The sequence below is a fragment of the Oryctolagus cuniculus genome, chromosome X (genome assembly GCF_964237555.1).
Source record: "Oryctolagus cuniculus chromosome X, mOryCun1.1, whole genome shotgun sequence".
Classification (NCBI taxonomy): domain Eukaryota; kingdom Metazoa; phylum Chordata; class Mammalia; order Lagomorpha; family Leporidae; genus Oryctolagus; species Oryctolagus cuniculus.
Genome location: NC_091453.1, coordinates 37,311,394 through 37,329,233, shown reverse-complemented (window position 1 = coordinate 37,329,233; position 17,840 = coordinate 37,311,394). Strand labels below are relative to the sequence as shown.

The 17,840-nt window shown below is 47.6% G+C and overlaps 1 protein-coding gene across 6 annotated transcripts in view; it reads left to right on the top strand.

Moving 5' to 3' along the window:
• Nucleotides 1-869: 869 nt before the first annotated feature.
• Nucleotides 870-17,840, top strand: part of KDM5C (lysine demethylase 5C) — a 33,529-nt gene continuing 16,558 nt past the window's right edge. For 4 of the 6 annotated variants that reach the window (XM_051827114.2, XM_017349759.3, XM_002720016.5 and 1 more), the window contains exons 1-12: nucleotides 870-1,536; nucleotides 5,240-5,317; nucleotides 7,864-7,986; nucleotides 8,274-8,444; nucleotides 8,914-9,048; nucleotides 9,809-9,932; nucleotides 10,030-10,211; nucleotides 11,203-11,361; nucleotides 13,471-13,590; nucleotides 13,703-13,861; nucleotides 14,490-14,671; nucleotides 14,770-14,932. In XM_051827114.2, the coding sequence (XP_051683074.1) occupies nucleotides 1,387-1,536; nucleotides 5,240-5,317; nucleotides 7,864-7,986; nucleotides 8,274-8,444; nucleotides 8,914-9,048; nucleotides 9,809-9,932; nucleotides 10,030-10,211; nucleotides 11,203-11,361; nucleotides 13,471-13,590; nucleotides 13,703-13,861; nucleotides 14,490-14,671; nucleotides 14,770-14,932 (1,746 nt within the window). In that variant the 5' untranslated portion in view covers nucleotides 870-1,386. The remainder of the gene's footprint in view (nucleotides 1,537-5,239; nucleotides 5,318-7,863; nucleotides 7,987-8,273; nucleotides 8,445-8,913; nucleotides 9,049-9,808; nucleotides 9,933-10,029; nucleotides 10,212-11,202; nucleotides 11,362-13,470; nucleotides 13,591-13,702; nucleotides 13,862-14,489; nucleotides 14,672-14,769; nucleotides 14,933-17,840) is intronic. The other 2 variants (XM_051827113.2, XM_008272648.4) reach the window with 1 other exon arrangement.

Genomic DNA, 17,840 nt, shown 5'->3' with positions numbered 1-17,840 from the left:
TGGTTTGACACTCATTCAAAGTTGTTGCATTATACCTATTCAGAAATTGCTGAAGGATCATACAAACGGTAGATGTATACATGACAGGTACTCAAATAAATAAGATGAGTTACACACAATAAGTGTGATCAATGTACATAGATGTGGGATAAATACACTGTGGTTTCACCCATGGGGAAACAGGTGTTCCAGATAGTAGGCATTGGAAGGCAATGGATAAATACGCTGTTGCTAAATGTCCAATAGTTAAAATGCACATACACTCAGGTTTATTTTATAGGAATACATGCCACGAAAATATGTATGTAGTAAAAGTGCATACAGATCAGATGAAGGGCATTCATTAAAATGCTGACTGCCAATGACTCTTTGGGGTTGAGAATGAAAACTCCATCTCTGAGAAGTCTCTACGTGTAATCTTGGCCAAAATAATTTTTTCTTTCCTCTACTTGGGATCCAGGATTCTAAAATAAAATTTAAAAAAAAAAATCCATAATCCCCAGGGAGTGAGCCACCTTCTGCCTTCATTCTTTAAAAGCCCCAGAGGCGTCGGAGCCTCGAGTTAAGACCCTAATATTTCTCCGCCAACTTGCGGGCCAGCACTACGGTTCCCTCGCAACTAGGTGCCTAAAGCCGCTTTCTGTGGCTGGTATCGGAAAAACCAAAGAGAACGGACAGAGAACGTTGGGGCGGGGCTGGCTGAGGTCTGCGAAGGGGGGCCAGTTTGGGTACACCACCCACCCACGCCAGCTTCTCTTCCGGTCTCACTCCACAACGCGCATGCGCGCCACGGGCCTTTAAACGTGCAACGCCGGTCCATCCGGAAAGAGGATCCGGCTAACTAATTACAATCTTGCTCCTCCGCCGTTGAGGTGGACTATTTTCTCTCAGTCAGGAGGAACGTTTGAGTAACCGCTTCCGAATAGGAAACCCATACCAGCCTATTTAGCTCGGTCTCCACGGGAAGAAGGCTTCCTAGGGCTTGACCTGATGCAGAGTGTACGAGAATCGGAGGGACATCCCGCGGAGGGATCCGGTTTGTTGTGGTGAGGGGAGGGGGAGCCGCTGACAAACCAAGATGGCGGCGGTGGCGATGAAGGCCGCGACGGTTGGGAGGTAACTGTGGTAGCGAAGGCTGCAGTAGTTGGGAGGCAGCCGCAGAGTTTGGAAGGAACGGGGCAAGACGAAGAAGCGGTAGCAATAGCGGAAGCTTGAGCGTCTCAGAGCGCGGCAACCACACGCCCCCTAGGGCCCTCGGCGGGCGGCGGCCCCCCTGCTTAGGGCCTAGTCTCGGAGCAGTTCCTCGGCTTCAAACAGCGGCGGCGCCATGAGTCCTTAAGGGCGTTTTGAGTCCACCTGATCCCTGGCCCAGCCCTCGGGCCCACCATGGAGCCGGGGTCCGACGACTTCCTACCGCCGCCGGAGTGCCCGGTGTTCGAGCCTAGCTGGGCCGAGTTCCGAGACCCCCTTGGCTACATCGCGAAAATCAGGCCCATCGCTGAGAAGTCGGGCATTTGCAAGATCCGCCCACCCGCGGTAAGGCCTGGGGCCGGTGGTCGCCGGCGGCGAGGCGGGGGTGAAGGAATAGGGTAGCCGGCGGAGAAGTCGGGGAGGGGGAGGGGCAGGGGCAGCGCGAGGTGTGGGAAAATGGTGTGGCTGGGACCCTTGTGGATGCGGCGCGGGTCGGAGAAAGGGTGCCGGGGCCAGGGCCCTCTCGTGGCCTGCGGTCCTCGGTGACTTGGGATCAGAGACCCACCCCGACCCCTGGCTCTTCGGAGTCACTCCTGGTTCAAGACCCGGATGCCCAGTGGGCCAGGGAGAGTTCATAGGCACTCCGCACATCTTTTAGGTTCCCTGGACGACGCGGGTCAAGGCTGCACTAGATCAGGCCTTTCTCCCAACTACTGTCATCGCTTCCCTGGAGGCGGGCAGCATAGTTGAGTAGAAAGATCATGGCTCTGAAGGGAGACAGACCTGAGTTCAAAATTCCACTTTGAAGCTCAGCAGCTGTGTGACCTTGGACAAGTAAAATAATCCCTCTGAGCCTGTGAAAGGGGACCCAGGAATGGATATTTCGAGGATTGGATTAAACTAGGCAGCGTCTGTGTGTGTAGTTGGCAATACATAAGTGGTAATTATTGAGACTGTGAAGGTGTTTGATGTGGTCATTGGCTTGTCCCCTATGTGGATTGAGTCATATTTACTCACACCCTGCCAGGCCAGTTCGTCTGTGATAATGTATTGGCCTGGTGGACCAGTCAGGAAATACTGGGGTTGGGGGGGTTGCTCCAGCTGGCTCCCCTGAGATGGATTCAGGAGCGGGTCCCTTTTTCCACTTCCTGTGGAGAGGCTTGGGTCAGTCAGTCAGCTTAGTGGTGGGGTGTGAGTCTTCCTCAGAAGATTTCTACTGTCCCCAGGCCCAGGATGTAGGCGGTCCCAGAGGTTAGGGCATTCGTGGGGGTCCCCTTCCGGAAGCAGACCAGAGCTATGGAAGTGTGCCCCTTGGAATACTTGCTTCCCAAAGGTCAACATCAAAGGCCATATGTTTTCTCCTAGGTCTGGCTTCAGGCCAGAAGAAGTTCCCCAGGGGGTAGGACAGGCTACTGCTTTGGCAGTATGGAGGAGAAATGATGCTGTGTGTTTTCCAGTGAGCACTTGGGAGTCAGGGTAGGAATTGAGTTCGGCTGAAACAGGGTGTTTCTGTGTTTCCTGGCTGAAGGGGCATGGGAAGCCTCAGTCTCACCTGAGGAGGGCACCACAGGCCTCCAACTTGGTGCTTTCTGGTACTCAACCACAGGTCTAAACTAATTTCAAATGGATCCTCTGGGAGGTGTTGGGTAAGCTTCCTTTTTGGAGCTGGCCACAGATCACAGAGGTATCCTTGTCCATGGTGAGGGAGAGACGAATCCTGGGCAGCCTCACGGAGGCTCTCCCTGAAGTGGCGGGGTAGGCCTGAGGGAAGAGGCGTATCTGGGTATAGATGAAGCCAGGAATTCCTTTTCTCTGTCTTGGACTTAGGCAGGCAGGCAGGTCGGTCTTCTGCAGGTGGTGTTATCCTGTTTTGGGGGACCAGGAAGGGGAAGGGTGACGTGTCCCAGGCATGTGTGTGTAATACCAGCAGGGGCTGTCTTTTGTTAGGCCTGTTTACCCCTACAGTATGCTTCCCTATTCCAAGAAGACTTGCTCTGCTCTGGTTTGGTTTTGTTTTCTTCCTCTGAGGCTGCTCCTAGGCCACCTTTAGGCAACTGGTTTTCTAGTTGAAGCTTGAAATAATCACCCAAGTGATGCTCAGGCCCAGAATAGGAACCTATGTATGGGTGGGTGCCTGGGAGTTGGAGGGTTGCCTGAGGAAGGGTGGCTTGGGGTCTGAATTACTGGACAGGTGACTGCTGCACTGGGGAAACATGGGTGGGAAGATAGTGCTGATATTCTGGAGTAGACCTAGGACAGCTTGGAAGGATCTTGCTTCCTGGATCAGGTAGCCAACTTTCTTTATCACCCCGTTAATAATCTTGACATAGCGTTTGGCACATACCGGCATGGGGCTAAAGGAAGAATGTTGGCTGGATCTTCCTGAGCTATCTGTTGCACCTCCAGCTCCTGCTCTAGGATTCCAGTTCTGCCATTTCCTATCATGTGCCTGGTGTTGCACTAATTCCTGTCTAGAGCTTGATTCAGCAGGCAAGAAAGGTGCTTGGTGTTTGGGGTTTTTGCACTTTTCTAGCTGGGTTACTTGTGCTGAGCGGAGTGCTGTAATCTGATGGAAGAGGAGGCAAGACGGCGTTAGGGCTTTTCTGGGTTTGAGCCATACTATTTTAGCCTACTTTTTCTTGTTGTTTTTTCCCCTGCTTCACTGAGCCCCAGGTGTTAGCTACTTGCTTTGGGTGGTAGGAAAGAGTATGTGTGCCTAAAAGTCCCTCTGACCCCTCTTCTAAGACATCTATGCAGCTTTTCCTTTTTCACAGAATGTCCCTCTCCCCCAAATATATGCATGTGTATGTGGACACTGGTGGCCTGGTGTAGTGCCGAGAGCCCTGGACTGGAGGTCAGAAGACGTGGGTTCTAATCTTGGCTCTGCCACTCACTCAGCATGTGACTGTGGGGAAATCTCATTCTCTGGGCCTCACTTTCCCCTTTTGTAAAGTGAGAGCATTGGTCTAGGTTATTCTGGGTTTTTGCCACCCCAGTAGAAAGCAGGTCTCTGGGAAGGAGAGGACTGCATTGGAGGTTGGAGGGGTGTTGGGAAGGGGGTTCTTCACAGCTACCCTTTGGGCAGAACAGAACAAGTACCAAGTTGGCAGGGCTGAGACTCCCCCAACTTGTATCTTTTCCTGACTTCCCTCCCCCTCTCCAAATGCTCGGCCTTTGCCATCACAGTCTAACATCCCAGAACTCTTCCCTTGCTCCTCCCTGGGCTTCCTTCCCCTGCCTCTTCCTCATACTGGCAAGGTGTATGAGAGAGGACCCACAGAAAGCCTTCTAAATTGGGTGATGCAGATTCCTGCTCTCTGTTCCTGCTCTTCCCTGCAGTATCTATCTCATACCCTTTAAATTGAGAACAGACATTAAAGGTTGTAACCTTTGGATCCTGCAGAAACCAGAGCTGGGCTACCCTGCATGTGTATAGGGTGATATGGTCAGCCTAAGATTATAGTCCATTGAATAACCTTTTCATTTGAAAATCAGTTTAATTTCCCATATCAGTCTTGTGAAGAAACCAGGGCAAGAGTTTCAATTTCCACCTTACCAATGGGAAAACAGGCTCAGGAAGGTAACAGTCTCATAGCTAGTACGTAGTGGAGCTAGAATATGAACCCAGGTCTTCTGATTCCAGATCCTGTGTGCTTTCTAGTACTCCCAGACTCTGTCCTACCACACATGCCTATGGAATGAAGAGTTAATTTAGGTGTAGTAAGAGTTTGGAGTCAGCTGTTTTGGGCTCTCTCTTTCTCTCACTGTACTGTTGGGAGGGACTCAAGAAGAGAAATTTCCCAGGGTATGTGCATGGGGCCTTTGATGTGGACTTGAGGGGCTGGTGGGCCTTTTTTTTCCTTTTTGCTAGGCCTTGTTGTGAGGGGAGGTGAAGTTTGGGTGGATGGGGAATTTACCAGGTTAGTGGGTCTGAGGTGGCTAGAGGTCTGGGAAGGCAAGAATGTGGTGCTGAGCTGCTTTTGGCATCCTCTGGTCTCAGCACTATGCTGGGATAACCCAAATCCCTTTCCCTTCTCTACCCTCCCAGGATTGGCAGCCACCCTTTGCTGTGGAAGTAGACAACTTCAGGTTTACTCCTCGAATCCAGAGGCTGAATGAGCTAGAGGTAAGAAGACTAGCAGCTGGTAACAGGGTTGGGAAAATGGATACCTGAGCTCTGATCCCACTTCTCTTATACTTTCTCTGGCTACTGTACTTTACGTAAGTAGGCCTTTATTCTGTCTTGTATGTAATTGCATACCTTTAGTGCACCTGGGGCCGGAGAAAGCTTTACAGCTCTGAATATAACCAAGAGCAGGGGCATTTAATGTTTCTCATTTGACAGCCCAAAAGTTGGATATGTCCCTTTCCCTTAGAGGTTCCTGCTTCTGAAACTTTTCCTGTCAACTAACCTTACCCTACTGGAGTCAACAAAAGGGAAATATGAGACTGACTGAGACCTTTTTTTCCCTTGGCCAGCTGAATGTGGCCTCATGTATTTAATTTGTCCACAGTTCTGTGCTTCCTGTCTTCCTTCCATGGTTCTTGGTATGATGGAAGGTGAAGTAGATGGGCAGGAACAACACAAGAACTGGTCTGCGTGGAGGCTGGAATGGTTAGAATATTGGGCCAAGGGGCCAGACTTTTCTTGATCTCAATAGTTCTCTATGAGAAGTCTAGGACCTTTGCATGGACAGATAGGGCTTTTCACTAAGGGCTTGAGAAGGGGAAGTGAGAGTGAGTGCCCTGAAACCAGTTCCAAGTAAGGTCTTGGAGTTTTCCGTGGAAGGTGGAAGATGTACGTTAAATACTGTAGCCACATAATACGTCTTTACTAAATGTCCTGAGGGGTTAGGCCTAGCTTAATGTCCGTAACCTACAAGTGTACTGATTTTCTAGACCAGAGTTCTTCAACCTTGGCACTATTGACTTTTGGGGCCAGATATTTTTTGTTATGGGGAAACTGTCCTGTGCATTGTGGGATATTTATCACCATCCCTGGCTTCTACCTGTTAGATGCCAGTACTACCCTCTCCCAGTTATGACAACAAAAAATGTTTCCAGACTTTATTAAGTGTTCCCTGTGGGGCAAAATCTCCCCCCATTGAGAAGTACTTCTCTAGACTCCATCTGGGTGGGTGCTATTCTGGTTAGGACAGAAGCCATCTCTTACAGTGAGTACATTGAGATCCTTAGAGAAATAGATGTAACCGTATCTGTGGGGGTATAGCTAGGACATGTCGTTGCCTAGCATGGGACAAGGGCAGGCCTTCTGGAAAGGTAATGCTAGTTAATGAAGGAGGAGGAGGAGCGGGGGGGGGGGGGGGGGGATGAGACCAAAATTAGAAGGCTAAGGGTTCGGATGGAGGTTCAGGTGGAGAAAGTAGTGTTCCTGGCTGCCTAAAGGTACTCATAGCAAGGGAACTCATTTCTTACCACAAATAGACCTTAGTTCTTCTGAATTATGAAATTGTCCTTTTTCCTCCCAGTAAGATCAGGGCAGGGTAATGAATGATAACAACTGTGTAGTTCTTCCTAGAACTCTGACGGGAGTCAGCAGGTTATAGACTTGGAGACTGTCTTGACTCACTGAGATTTCAGGGAAGCGTGGTACATGCTTTGGTCTAGGATCTTCAGCCTACATCAGGTCCTGAGTTGGCCAAATGCTGATGCTGTCCTAATAATATACTATCTCTTAGTTCTGTAGGCCATTCTGTCTGTAGCATGCATTCTCACGCTTCAGCCATGGAGCAAGTTTCCTGGTGCATGAGGAAGTGAATGCGGGAGGTGTCTTCCCTGAATCGTGCCTAGAGCTTAAATATAATTCTGAAGTTTCCAGAGGGCCTTCACTGGTTCTCATTAAGTCTACCCCTCTGGGTGGACTGGGCAGTTACTTTTTTTCTTTTATAATTAAAAAAAATAGAGGGGAAATGTTTGGTGTAGCAGTTAAGATGTCCCTTGGGATACTTGCAGTCTATATAGGAGTGCCTGGATTTGAGTCCTGGCTCTGCTTCTGATTCTAGCTTCCTACTAATGCACACCCTGGGAAGCAACAGGTGATAGCTCAAGTACTTGGGTCCCTGCCATTCACATGGGAAATCCAGACTGAGTTCCAGTCTCCTGACTTCAGCCTGGCTGTTACCGGCATTTGAAGAGTGAGCCAGTGAATGGAAGATCTTTGTCTCTGTCACTTTCTCAGTCTGCCTTTCAAATAAAAGATGAAAATAGATAATAGAATTCTTTTAAGTTTTATAATTAAAAAAATGAATCCAGAGAGTAGAACTGATTTTGCTCAAGACTGTACAGCCAGTCAGTAGCAGAGGGAAAGCTTAAACTTAAGTTATTTGACACCCAGTGATCTTGTTGCTTGCTCTGTGACTTACTTTCTTTAAGCCTCTGCTTCCTCATCTATTCAGGAGATGGTAATACTCCATAACCCTGGCATTGATATTGAGAGAGAATATATGTAAAATTTCGGCTGTGGTGACTCTTGGGAGATGAGAGCAAGGTGGGACTAAGCGCTGTCCAGAGCCCAGGTTTCGGTTCATTTGGAGAAGCCCTGGGTAGTGTACTTGGGCTGTTCTATTCCCTTTCTCCTCTCTTAAGATTGGGCCAGAAGAGAGGGGTCCGGGGAAGAGGGTGGCCAACCTCTTTGAGCCATTTTTTCTTCAGGCCCAGACGAGAGTGAAACTGAACTACTTGGACCAGATTGCCAAATTCTGGGAAATCCAGGGCTCCTCTTTAAAGATTCCCAATGTAGAACGGCGGATCTTGGACCTCTACAGCCTCAGCAAAGTAAGAACAGGCTTTTCTCAGACACCCCCAACCCCATCCCAAGAGCCTTGCTACTTTGGGGACTCCCTTGGTTTGGATATTGGACTTCTAGACAGCACTGGAAGGGGTATAGCCTGGTAACACACAAGCTGTCAGCAAAACATTTCTTGTTGCAATTTGAGATTGGGAGAAGGGGCTAGCTTCCAGTGAAGTGAGAGGCTAGAGTTGTCCTTATTTTGCTTTCTACAGATCTGCTCCCTTATGCATACACACAGCACATCCCTGTCCCTTCTTGCTTGTCCTTCTAGATTGTGGTGGAGGAAGGTGGTTATGAAGCTATTTGTAAGGATCGCCGGTGGGCCCGAGTGGCCCAGCGCCTGAACTATCCACCAGGCAAAAACATTGGCTCCTTGCTGCGCTCCCACTATGAACGTATCGTTTATCCATATGAAATGTACCAATCTGGAGCCAACCTTGTGGTAAGAATGCTGCGCTCGGAAACAGTGAGGCTCTACCCTCAGACACGGATTCTCACACTTGTTCTTAGTGAAACTGCTTCGTGGACTGCAGGTTTGAAGCTAGACTCTACTAATGGGGCTTATTTTCTTCACATATGCCCAGGGTCAGAGGTTCTGGAGTTATGTGTTATATGCCAAGGTCAGGAGATGGGAGAGATTTTTTGGGCTAGTGAGTCTGAGAAAAAATGAATTCTGATTTAGTTAAGGAGGTGGTTATTTGGCCTGCGGGTGATTGAAAGGATAAGCAGGGATAAGGATTCCCCAGGTATGTGCTGGTTTCAGTAATAAAAGCCGGTTGAATAAGGGCTGTTGGTGAGGGTCAGGTGAGTAGATCACAATTTCGGTTGCCTTTGGATGAAGGTAGAGGGAAATCCTTGTTCCTGGGTGCTGGAGCCCCAAACAGTAACCCTTACCCTTCACCTGTCCCCAGCAGTGTAACACACGCCCATTTGATAATGAGGAGAAGGATAAGGAATACAAACCCCACAGCATCCCTCTTCGACAGTCTGTGCAGCCTTCCAAGTTCAACAGCTATGGCCGGCGGGCTAAGAGACTACAGCCTGATGTGAGTACTTCCCTTCTCTTCTAACTTTAAGAGTTTTGAGGTAGAGTCCTCTTCCTCTGTCTGATCTAGGCTATGTTCCCTGTTACACTTTTCCCTCTCTTGTTTTTTGAGTTCCTCCAAGCGTTAGTGTGTCTCTCTCTGGCTTCACTCTTGATCCCTTTTCTTCACTGTCATTTGAGGTGCTGAGCTGCCTCTTGCTCTGTTTGCACAGTGTCTTGCATGTCTGCCCTTCTTGCCTTCTTGTTCCTCTTTGGAACCACTCTGTTTATTGAAGCAAGACTTGTCTTTCTTCTTATATTGATAGCTTACCTTCAGGCAGAAGCTCATGTGCAGACATTCTTAGCACTCGGGATACATCAGAGAACCAAATAGGTGTTCCCGGGCTCAGCATTGCGTGTAATTTAGCAAATCGTGTTTGTCACTACCATGTTTTAGTAATGCCAAACACTGTTAGGTTTTTTTTATATATATATATATATATATACACATAACCCCTAAACTCTCCTCATCACTGTAAGGTAGGAGCTAATGATTTATAGTTGAAAATTGAGAACCCATTTTTAATTCCTTTCCAAAAGGGCTCAGGAGAGAATTCACTTATCTCAGTCTCCAAAACGCAACTCTGAATTCTTGGCCCTGACCTATATCTGTGCTATAGTCCCTGTTATGAGCGCAGGTGATAGATAGTCTAGCTACTGTTCTTTTAGGATGAGGCAATCTTCCCCAGATAGTCTTGACTCATTGCCTTCTTTCTTCCTAGCCGGAACCCACAGAGGAAGATATTGAAAAGAATCCGGAGCTGAAGAAACTACAGATCTATGGGGCAGGTCCCAAGATGATGGGTCTGGGCCTCATGGCTAAGGATAAGACTCTACGGAAGAAAGGTGAGGCCTAGCAGTTGGGGATGGCCTCACCTCCGGAGAGGAGGCCAGGCCCAGAGGGTTCCAGACCAATGTTTAGAGTTACTTTTCTCCCTCCCAGATAAGGAAGGGCCTGAGTGTCCCCCTACCGTAGTGGTGAAGGAGGAGTCAGGCGGGGATGTGAAGGTGGAGTCAGCCTCACCCAAGGCCTTCCTGGAGAGCAAGGAGGAACTGAGTCACAGCCCAGAGCCCTGCACAAAGATGACCATGAGACTGCGGAGGAACCACAGCAATGCCCAGTTTGTAAGGACCTACCCTGACTTCTAATGCTCTGCTTCTTGTTCCTTCTCCAAGTGCTTCCCCAGTATGACACTGGACCATATTGCCTTAAGCAGAAAAGTGGGCCTGGTGGGCTCCTGCCCTCAGGTGGCTCATTTAATTGGGGAAACAAGGCCAGCTCACATGAAACAAAGAACAAGAAAGGGTGATCGAGTGCTGCCAACATGAAGTGCTGAAAGGATCCAGAGGAGGCTGTCTGTTGCCTCCCCATAAAGATTAAGCTCCTCACTACCCTGCATGATCCGGTCCCTGCTAACCTCTAGCCTCAGGCCCCAGCACTGCCCACCTCACTCTTGTTACATGTAGCCACACTGAACTTCTTGTAGGTATGTTCACTTTTGTCCTCTGAGATGTGCCGTGCTCTTTCATGTCTCCATCCTTTGCACATGCTTTTTTTCTGCCTGGAAGGGTCCTGTGTTCTGCCACCTTGCCAGGCTTCAGTTTGCCTTCAGGTTTCAGCCGAATTCAAGAGTCACCTTTTCAATGAAGTCTTCCTCAAGGCCATCCCTCCTTATCTGCAGCTGATTTGAGTGCTTCCTTCTCTAGGTCCCCACAGTACCCTTTATGGGCCACTCTTGGGGCAGGTTTTTTTTTTTTTTAATTTTTATAAGTGTGTGCCTAGAGTGTTGTATGCTCTGGGAAGACAGATACCATGTTTTAAGTCATTTCTGAACCACAAAATTGAGTGTAGTGCTAACCATGGGTTCTGTAAGTGTTGATGATTAAAAATGGGGCCTGAGAGTTCAAGCCTGAGTGGTAAGGACTATCTCACAGTTCGCACTGATTTTGGTGCTTGCATGCAGTTGAGCTCCAGACCTAGTGTGACTAACCTGTACGGCACCATGAATGACCCAGCCAGCAAGTGCAGCAGTCTCCAGTGGAGAACTCTGGAGGGGCCTGATTGTTGAAGGTTGGGACAGAGCCTATATTGAACTTTTGCTTCCTTCCCCTGCAGATTGAGTCATACGTTTGCCGGATGTGCTCCCGAGGGGATGAGGATGACAAGCTCCTGCTGTGTGATGGTTGTGATGACAACTACCACATCTTCTGCCTGCTGCCTCCTCTGCCTGAGATCCCTAAGGGTGTCTGGCGGTGCCCGAAGTGTGTCATGGCGGTAAGGCCTTCCCAGCCCCAGTCCACCTCTGCCTTGTAGGGTATCTATCCTTGCCATCCTTCATCTGACCTTCTTGAGGGTAGCCTCCTAGCCAGCCGCAGTCTTGGGTTCTGGATCCCAGGGTTGAGGCTAGGCTGGGCAGAGCTTTAGGAGAAAGAAGAGGAGACTCCTTTGCTTCTGTCCTCTGGGAGCTCTGAGACCACCTGGGGAGGTGAGCATCCTGATGAGATAGACTATATATAATGAGGTATAAGCGGACACTAAATTGTGCCTTAGAAACTCTGAGATGTGCAAGTTCAGAGAGGAAAACAAGGGCAATAATCATAGAAGATGTCAGGAAAGAGACAAGAACATTAAGAAAACATATTCTTTTGATTTCTAAGTATTTGATTCTTTTTAAAAGAAAGCTTGGAAAATAGATTGTCTACTATCTACCATGTAGAGATAACCATTGTTAATAGTCTGGGTATCTTTTTTTTTTTTTTTAAGATTTACTTATTTGAAAGAGTCACGTATCTGTATCTTGTATCTGCTGGTTCACTTCCCAGTTGGCCACAATGGCTGGGGGTGGCCAGACTGAAACCAGGAGCCTGGAACTCTGTCCAGCTCTCCCATGTGGGTGAGAGGGGCCCAATCGCTTGGGCCATCTTCCACCACTCTCCCAGGCACTTAGCAGGGAAGTGGAGCAGCCAGAGCTTGAACCACCACTCAAATGGGATACTGGCGTCACAAGGGGCAGCATGAACCTCTGTGCTACAACACCGGTCCCGACAATGTGGTGTATTTTCTTCTCACCTTTTTATTGTTCCGTCTATGTAACTATCTTTAACAAGTTTGGGGTCTTGGAATTCTTTACTTTCATTTGTTACTTCATAAATCATTTTTCTGTGTTATTTATTTAAGGTATTTTTTTCTTTTAGTTCCCTTCTGTTGTGATATTTAAGTTGGCTTGAAGTCCTGTAGGCTTTAACTTGAAGAGGTGGGAAGGCATTCCAGACTGGATGATCCAGGAGCAGAGGCATACAAAGGAGACTGTGCCTAGTGCAGGTGGGGCCAGGGAGGAGAGCAGATGAAGCAGCAGTGAGGGCTAAGCAGCCAAGATGTTTGGTTGGTACGTTTCAGGAGCTTCCTACTTTTATCCAAATTCCCACTGCCCATCTTCATTTTCCTCTGGGCAGACATCGATGGTCTCTGGCTTTATATTAAGACTCAGCTGTGGTTGTATAGACCTGGTGTACAGATGACCTGTACATACACACGGTGAGAGAGTAGGGCAGTGCACAATGGCCTTGGTGCAGTGGGAGAGATTTCTCGTGGAGAGGACTTTGGATACCAGTGGTATTGTGGATGAGGAGGACTGACTGTCACCTCTCCTTGGCTCTCTAAGTGATTATGAGCCAATGGACCAGATGCACATTTATTTTTCAAACGCAAGCAGGGTGTATGTGTCTGACTGTGGATAGTTCATCTAAAGCCATGAATGTAGGTACAAGTGAGGTAGATCTGCGTCTTGTCTTCTGAGACTGTCTAAAGAACAGAAGTATGGTAGGATTTGATACTGTAGAAGTAAGTGCCTTTGTTTTCCATCCTCCAGAGTAATAGAATATTCAGTACTATTTTCTCAGGCACATAGTTCTAGTCTGGGCATAAAAAAACTTTCCTAAGTATCCTGTGTGAGCTCATATTTTAGCTAGAGAAAAAATGATGACCAAAGAACATAGGATAATATATTGAAGTCAGAACCCGTGTTTAGATAGTGAAGTCCTAAAGGAAGAAAAGCATATAAGCTATAGTAATGAGGGAGGACTTGTGGAGGTGTGGAACTAATTGGGTTTTGAAGAATCAGTGTGAGTAAGTAGGAGAAGACATTCCATTAGGGAGGAACTCTGAGCAAAAGCATGGTGGAAGTACATATGGGAAATGAAAAGACTAAGCTGAAATGGTAAGAGACAAAGGTGGAGCTATTAAGTAAGGCCTGTCTCAGGGCCCTCGAGTACAAACCTAGGGTTGTGTTCCTTCCCTATTTCTACCCCACATTTCAGTTTTACTTAGAAGGATTCTCTACCTCTCTGCCCCTACCTTGGTTTCATGTTCTCCTTTGGGTTTCAGGAGTGTAAGCGGCCCCCTGAAGCCTTTGGCTTTGAGCAGGCTACCCGGGAATACACTCTGCATAGCTTTGGCGAGATGGCCGACTCCTTTAAAGCTGACTACTTCAACATGCCCGTGCATGTAGGTGATGGAAGGCTGGGGTGGTGTTGGTGCCTGATACTCTCAGCTCACTTGAATCAATGGGGCCAAGGTATGATAAGGCCACAGTCATGTGCTACCCTTGTTTCTCCAGATGGTACCCACAGAGCTCGTAGAGAAGGAGTTCTGGCGGTTAGTGAATAGCATTGAAGAAGATGTGACTGTTGAGTATGGGGCTGACATCCATTCCAAAGAATTTGGCAGCGGTTTCCCTGTCAGTGACAGTAAGCGGCACCTAACCCCAGAGGAGGAGGTGAGTGCATGAGTGTCGTGGTTATGTGTCAGCTGTGTGAGCTTAGGCAGGTCACTTAGTATCTGCAAGGCTCAATATCTCTAAGATGGGATAATTATGTCTGCCTTACACAGTTAGATGAAGTGATGAATGGAAAGAAAGTCTGATACCTGGCCAGTGCAGAGATGTGATGGGTTCTTTTGCCTCTCTGAGCCCATTTCCTTATCTGTGAAATGGGGAGACTATATCTACCTTGAAAATTTATTACAAGAACTAAATGAGATATGAAATAACTTGACAGGGTACTTGGCTCACTCATAAGTATTCAGGGAGTGGGATTTATGTGGATAGGAAAAATTGAGTACCCAGGCCTGCTTCAAGGTAAGAGTGTGTGTGTTTTGGTCCAGAGTAAGGGTTTTTAATTTGCAAGAATTTGGTGGATGGCTATATTTGTAAATCTCCCTGAAATAGAAGTGATTTCAATTGGAATTTTGTATGTATGCATTTGGGAGGGGTATATAATAGATTAGATAGTTCAGAAAGTTCTGTGACCTGCAAATTGAGGTTTTCTAAGCCAAAGCAAATAACTTAAGGTTTCAGTTCCTTAGCATGACCCTCATCACGTTTCCACAAATATCTAACCTGACAGGAGTACGCTACCAGCGGTTGGAACCTGAATGTGATGCCGGTATTAGAACAGTCTGTACTATGCCACATCAATGCAGATATCTCTGGCATGAAGGTGCCCTGGCTCTACGTGGGCATGGTCTTTTCAGCCTTTTGCTGGCATATTGAGGATCACTGGAGTTACTCCATTAACTACCTCCACTGGTGAGTGAGGGTCGTGGAGAGCCAGGGAGGCAATCATCATGGTTCCTTGAGTGGCCATAGATGGGACTAATCTATTTGTCCCCTTTGCACTTGTGCAGGGGTGAGCCAAAGACCTGGTATGGGGTACCTTCACTTGCTGCAGAACACTTGGAAGAGGTGATGAAGAAGCTGACGCCTGAGCTCTTTGATAGCCAGCCTGACCTCCTGCACCAACTTGTCACACTCATGAATCCCAACACCCTCATGTCCCATGGCGTGCCGGTGAGTGTCCAAAAGCAGGGACAAGGGGATGGTGTTTGTCTTCTGGAATTTACCCTTGCTCTTTTCTTATTCTTGTGCTACCTTAATCAGGTTATGTGTTTGTTCTAATAGAGACCTAAAATAACAGTGATTAGATACACAGTGTGGTGGTGAGGCCCCTGGGCCATGTGTTTGAAGGCAACAGCTTAGGAATGGCTTATTCTCACATCTTCGTTCTAGCCAGTTGAAGAGGGAAATGGGAGAAGGGCAAGGTTAGACAAGTCTCCTTACCTTTAAGGACACATCATTTCCGTTCATCTCCTGTTAGTGGTCACATGACCACATAGCCATAAGGGAAACAAGGAAATATAATTATGCTTCTAGAAGGTTCATATACCACCTACAAATTGGAAGTCATGCCATTAAAGAAGATCAGAATGAATACCAGGACAACTAGCAGTCTCTTGCATTTTTCAATCGTCACCATTCTTTGGAGTGGTAGGTCTTTTCACTCCTATAACAGGTTGGTCCTGGCCTGTCCTCCTCCTCTGTGTATTCCTCTTCCACCCTGTAAAACATTTTGCTGGTTATACAGCCTTGCTTACCTTGAGAAGCAGTAGATTTCTGGGGATTTTTAGCATTGGTTAACATCAGCCAGTTTTCTGGTATGGATCTTAAAACAGCTAGATCTATAGTCCTATAAGAATAGGAGTTAGTACCTTCGTCCGTTCCTCCCTGTTCCTTCCACCCTGTCTGGCCTTGGCCATGCTGCCACTTAAGCATGGATTTCAAAATACAATGCATGGTGCACGATAGACAGCAAGTCCCTGTGATGGATCCTTGGACTTCTGTACAGGAGGGCTTTGGCCTAGGTCAGTGGTTATCACTGGGGTCTCTTCTTACCTTTATCTCATTTTGATAATACTGTATATCCTGTGAGTCATATTTTTTCATTATATGTCTTAGTGATACTCAAAATCAAGGATTCAGATACCTAGGAAATTGGACAGGGGGAGTATCCCACAGTAGCTCAGTCAGTCTTTCTCCACTCAGAAGGGTCCATTTCCCTTTCTGCCTCACCCTGTTTTTAAAGGATTACTATTACTGGAGTTGAGATGATTGAGGGCCCTTCCAGTCTTGCTGCCTCACAGGTGAACATTGGGTGTATACTTTCCTCAGATTGCTCCCTTCCTGATCCATAGCACTGCATCAATCCTTGTCTAATACCAAGGAAAACCATAAGAGTCGAAGACTCAAGGATTTGAGCAGCTAAGGTGCATACAGAGGGGCTTCAGAAAGTTTTTGGAAAATTCACATTATTTATTTTTTTTTAAATTTTTTATGAACTTTTTTTTTTTAAAGATTTTTATATTTTATTTGAGAGGTGGAGGTATAGCCAGTGAGAGGGAGAGACAGAAAAGTCTTTCTTCTGTTGGTTCACTCCCCAAATGGCTGCAACAGCAAGAGCGCCAATCTGAAGCCAGGAGCCAGGTACTTCTTCCGGTCTCCCACGTGAGTGCCGGGGCCCAAGCACTTGGGCCATCTTTTACTGCTTAACCAGGCCATAGCAGAGAGCTGGATTGGAAGTGGAGCAACCAGGACTAGAACAGGCGCCCATATGGGATGCTGGCACCGCAGGCAGAGGATTAACCTGTGCCACTTTGCTGGCCCCTCACATGATTTCTTTTTTCATTAGTTTATTTGAAAGAGAGATATCTCCAACGCACAGGTTTGCTCTCCAAATGCCTGCATCAGCCGGGGCTGGGCCTGGCTGAACTCAGGAGACCAGATCTCAATCCAGATCTCCCACATGGATAGCAGGGACCCATATACTCGAGTCATCACCTACTGGTTTCAAAGGTGCATGTTAGTAGGAAACTAGAATTGGGAATGGGGCCAGAACTTGAACCCTGGGCACTCCAGTGTAGGATATGGACGTCTCAAGCAGTGTGCTAACCACTGCACCAGATACTCCCCACATTATCTTTTAATTCCATTTTTCATGAATTTTTTAAAAATATTTATTTGAGGGGCTGGCGCTGTGGCTCACTTGGTTAATCCTCCGCCTGTGGCGCCAGCATCCCATATGGGAGCTGGGTTCTAGTCCCAGTTGCTCCTCTTCCAGGCCAGCTCTCTGCTGTGGCCAGGGAGTGCAGTGGAGGATGGCCCAAGTGCTTGGGCCCCTGCACCTGCATGGGAGACCGGGAGGAAGCACCTGGCTCCTGGCCTTGGATTGTCGTAGTTCCGGCTGTAGTGGCCATTAGGGGGTTGAACCAATGGAAGGAAGACCTTTCTCTCTGTCTCTCTCTCTCTCTACTGTCTAACTCTGTCAAATAAATTAAAAAATATATATTTATTTGAAAGGCAAAGTTACAGAGAGGTGGAGGCAGAGAGAGGGGTTGGGGGAGGTCTTTCATTCACTGGTTCACTCCCCAATTGGCCACAACAGCCAGAGCTGGGCTGATCCAAAGCCAGGATCTTTCTCCGGGTGCAGGGGCCCAAAGACTTAGGCCATCACAGCTTTACCTGCTGTGCCACAGTGCTGGCCCCTTTCATGAATCTTTTAAAAACCCTCTGTAAGCGTAGATTTCAGAAATTTGGGAACCCAAATAAACTTTAAATTCCATTTTCCACAAACTTCTTGAAGTACCCGAGTATGTCAAAGATCATGGCACTGTTCAATTCTTACCTGTTTTTGAAATACTTGTCTCATTTTTAAACATGTGCTCTTTGCTAGCACTTCCATGGCATTTTTCCTGCTTATGACTCACCAACTTCTCTGGCCAGCTGCTGTTTTGCCACCCTGCCCTCTGTCTGCCCTGCCCTTTGTAGTTCCTGGCCTCTCCAGGCCCTTTGGACTTGGGCATGATCCTCCTAAACCAAGGCATCTGTGATTTTTATGTTCTCCTACTGGCAAGCTCTGGTGTAG